The sequence below is a fragment of the Lycium ferocissimum genome, unplaced genomic scaffold (assembly GCF_029784015.1).
Source record: "Lycium ferocissimum isolate CSIRO_LF1 unplaced genomic scaffold, AGI_CSIRO_Lferr_CH_V1 ctg9829, whole genome shotgun sequence".
Classification (NCBI taxonomy): Eukaryota; Viridiplantae; Streptophyta; class Magnoliopsida; order Solanales; family Solanaceae; genus Lycium; species Lycium ferocissimum.
The window spans coordinates 7,309-11,005 of NW_026727907.1; the positions used below are offsets into that span (position 1 = coordinate 7,309).

The 3,697-nt window shown below is 37.8% G+C and overlaps 1 protein-coding gene across 1 annotated transcript; it reads left to right on the plus strand.

Moving 5' to 3' along the window:
- Positions 1-487: 487 nt before the first annotated feature.
- Positions 488-1,855, plus strand: LOC132046197 (uncharacterized). The gene is made up of 2 exons (XM_059436758.1): positions 488-1,100; positions 1,188-1,855. Exons 1-2 carry the CDS (start codon positions 488-490, stop codon positions 1,853-1,855), a joined length of 1,281 nt encoding a protein of 426 aa, XP_059292741.1.
- The last annotated feature ends 1,842 nt before the right edge of the window (positions 1,856-3,697 follow it).

The window sequence follows — 3,697 nt, forward strand, 5'->3', positions numbered from 1 at the left end:
GTGATAATTCATAATCCTGTGCAAACAGAAGAAGATGCCACAAGTGACAAGATGAAGGAGCAGATGTATGTGGAGCAAGATGCAGATCCACCAGATCATTCTTACTCAGAAAAGGCAATGGTGATTTCATATACTGAGCATCGACAGGTGACATTTTGTAGAAAGTCTTCCCCAGTCAAAGAGCTACATGACCTGATCTCTCATAATATAGATGTCTTGGAAGTAGAGGAGGATGTCAGAGATCTCCATAAAGAAGACAGGGAGGAGAATATTAAGCAAAGTAAGGAAAACATTCTTAAACAGGCTGATATATCTCCTAATAGCAAGTCTAACAATAAGGGTCAGAAGAAAGGCAAGAAGAATGCTATTGACAAGCAAATTCCACTCAGGGTGGTACCAAAGAGGAATGCTACTAAATCTAATGTTAAAATCATTCATTTGGAACATTAGGTCAGTGAAGACACAAAAAGCCTTTCATAGGTTACAAATGTTAAACAGACATCACAAATTCTTTTTGATTGCTCTCATGGAACCATTTCAACATATCAGGACAATAAACCATTATAGGAGGAGGTTGGGCATGTGCTTAGCTAATGCCAACTGTAATGGTAAAATCTGGTACTTTGTGGCTGATAATATAGATGTAGAAGTTCTGATGGATTCCCCTCAGCAGATTACTTTGAAGCTGTTTTTACAAGATTTGAATCAGCAGCTTATTACTACTTTAGTATATGCTAAATGTAGTGCTTCTGAAAGGCTAGAGTTGTGGGAGGATATCTATCATCTTTCCAATACTTTATGTTGTTCCTGGTTAATAGGAGGAAACTTCAATGTGGTTCTGAATGATGAAGAAAAGATAGGGGGTAATCCTATTCAACCTCAGGATATAGAAGACTTTGCTTTTTGCATAAACTCCTGTGATCTTGAAGAGGTAAACTTTAAGGGAAGTCCCTTCACTTGGTGGAATGGAAGAGCAGATGAAGCATGTATTTTTGAGAGATTGGATAGGATGTTGGTGAATTCACTGCTTCTGGACAACTTTGGAAATATTGAAGTGGAACATCTTGCAAGAATTGGATCAGATCATGCTCCACTTCTGTGTACCTATAGTGATAAGCATCAGAATTAGGTCAGACCTTTTAAATTTCTATCATTTTGGATAGAACATGCATCTTTCCTGGATACAGTCAGGCTAAATTGGTCCACTTGGGAGCATGAGGATCCTTTCATAAACTTCAAAAGCAAGATGAAAAAGTTGAAAGGAGTGTTATCCAAATGGAGCAGGGAAGTGCTTGGTGATATATTCAAGCAGCTGATCATAAGGGAGGAAATAGTGAGATTAAAGGAAGAGTTGTTTGAAGAAAATCCAAGCCAAGTAAATAGAATGGTTTTGCAGAAAGCTCAGGCTGAGACTAAAAGATATTTGCATTATGAAGAAGAGTACTGGAGACAAAAATCAGGCCTGGATTGGTTTGTAGATGGAGACAAAAATACTAGATTTTTCCATAATCTAGTAAAGGGAAGAAGGAAGAAACTGCAGATTAAAAGAATTCAAAATTCAGATAGTTCATGGATTGAGGATGATGACCAAATGTCAGATGAGGCTGTGCACTTTTATTCTCAACAATTTTCACAAGAAGAGTTAATTGGAGATGAAAATTTGTTGTCACACATTCCTGTTTTGATTGATCAAAATAGAAATGATCTACTGTGTCAAATGCCTAGTGTTGATGAAGTCAAAAAATTTGTTTTCAATCTTAGTGGATCAAGTGCTAGTGGACCTGATGGTTTTCCTGGAATTTTCTATCAGACATGTTCAAAGTTACTCAAACTTAAGGCCTATAAGTTTAAGTAATTTTATCAACAAAGTGATGTCAAGAGTGGCTCATGATAGATTGGAAGCGGTGCTACCAGAGTTGATATCTATTAATCAAGCAGGTTTTGTACAAGGGAGACGCATTATTGAGAATGTGCTATTGGCACAAGAAATAGTGATAGACATCAGAAAAAGGGGCAAACCAGCAAATGTAGTGATCAAATTGGACATGGAAAAGGCCTATGATAGAGTATCTTGGTCATATTTGATAAAGGTACTCAGCAGAATGGGATTTGCTAGTCAATTCATTGACATGATTTGGAGGTTGATTGCAAATAACTGGTATTCCATCCTTTTCAATGGTCAGGCCAAAGGATTTTTCCATTCAACCAGGGGTGTCAAACAAGGTGATCCACTTTCACCTGCACTGTTCATCTTATCAGCAGAGGTGTTATCAAGAGCTCTAAATGCAGAATTTGACAATGCTGAGTATGTGGGCTATGGCATGCCTAAATGGAGTCAAAATATCAATCATCTGGCTTATGCAGATGATACTATAATATTTTCATCTACAGAAGGGGAGTCATTGAAGAGAATTATGAAGATACTGCAGGATTATGAGGCAATTTCAGGTCAACTGATCAATAAAGGCAAGAGTGCCTTTTATATGCATCACAAGATTTCTGGTGCACTGTCTCAGCAGGTGGAGCAGATTACAGGCTTTAAAAGGGATCAATTTCCATTAAAATACTTGGGATGCCCTATATTTCATTCAAGGAGGAAAAAGGTATATTACAATGACCTTATCAAGAAGGTGAAAAACAAGCTGCAAAATTGGAAAGGAAAATTGCTCTCTTTTGGTGGAAAAGCAATTCTTATCAATAGGGTGCTTCAGTGTATTCCAATATACATGCTGTCAGCTGTTGTTCCCACAAAATATACCATTAATGAGCTTCATAAAATCTTTGCAAGGTTTTACTGGAGTACTAAAGAAGAAGGTAAAAGCAGGCATTGGTCCTCTTGGGACAAGGTTTGTTTACCAAAAGAAGAAGGAGGATTAGGATTCAGATCTCTAGATGATGTGTCTAAGGCCTTTTTTGCCAAACTATGGTGGAGATTTAGAACATTAAATACATTACGGTCAGCCTTCATGTGGAATAAATATTGCAAGAAGAAGAAGCCTACAGAAGTGCAGTGGAAAGGTGGATCACAAGTGTGGAAAAGAATGCTAGAAGCAAGGGATCAAGTGGATCAACAGGTATGGTGGGAACCTAGAAATGGAGCATGTGATGTATGGGAAGATAATTGGACTAAACTTGGTTCACTCAAAGAGTTAATACCTCAAGATTTTCAGATTGACACCAGCATTGAAGAAGTATCATACTTTATAAATGCAGAAGGGTGGGATGTACAGAAATTGCATAACAAGCTGCCAAGTAATGTGTGTGATCATATCCTACAAGAGTTGAGCATAGTGGAACATTCAGAGGAGAAAGATAAAGCCTGGTGGATGGCTAGTACTACAGGAGATTTCACTGTAGGGAGTACTTGGAATTTGCTCAGGAAAAAGGCTCAAACATCAGCTCACTTTCCAAAATTGTGGTTCAAAAGAATTCCATTCAAAATATCATTCTTCCTTTGGAGATTGTGGAAGTTCAAAATACCAGTGGACGATGCACTAAAGAGAATGAATATCAGCATTGTATCTAGATGTAGATGCTGTCCGAACCCTCATCAGGAGGAGACAGTTCAACATCTATTCCTAATAGGTGAATTTGCAGCAGAAATTTGGCAATATTACAATCTTCTTGTGGGGATAATTGTTCCAAGGATTTAGATTCATCAGACAATAGTGCAATGGTGGTATATGCAAGGTCCTGC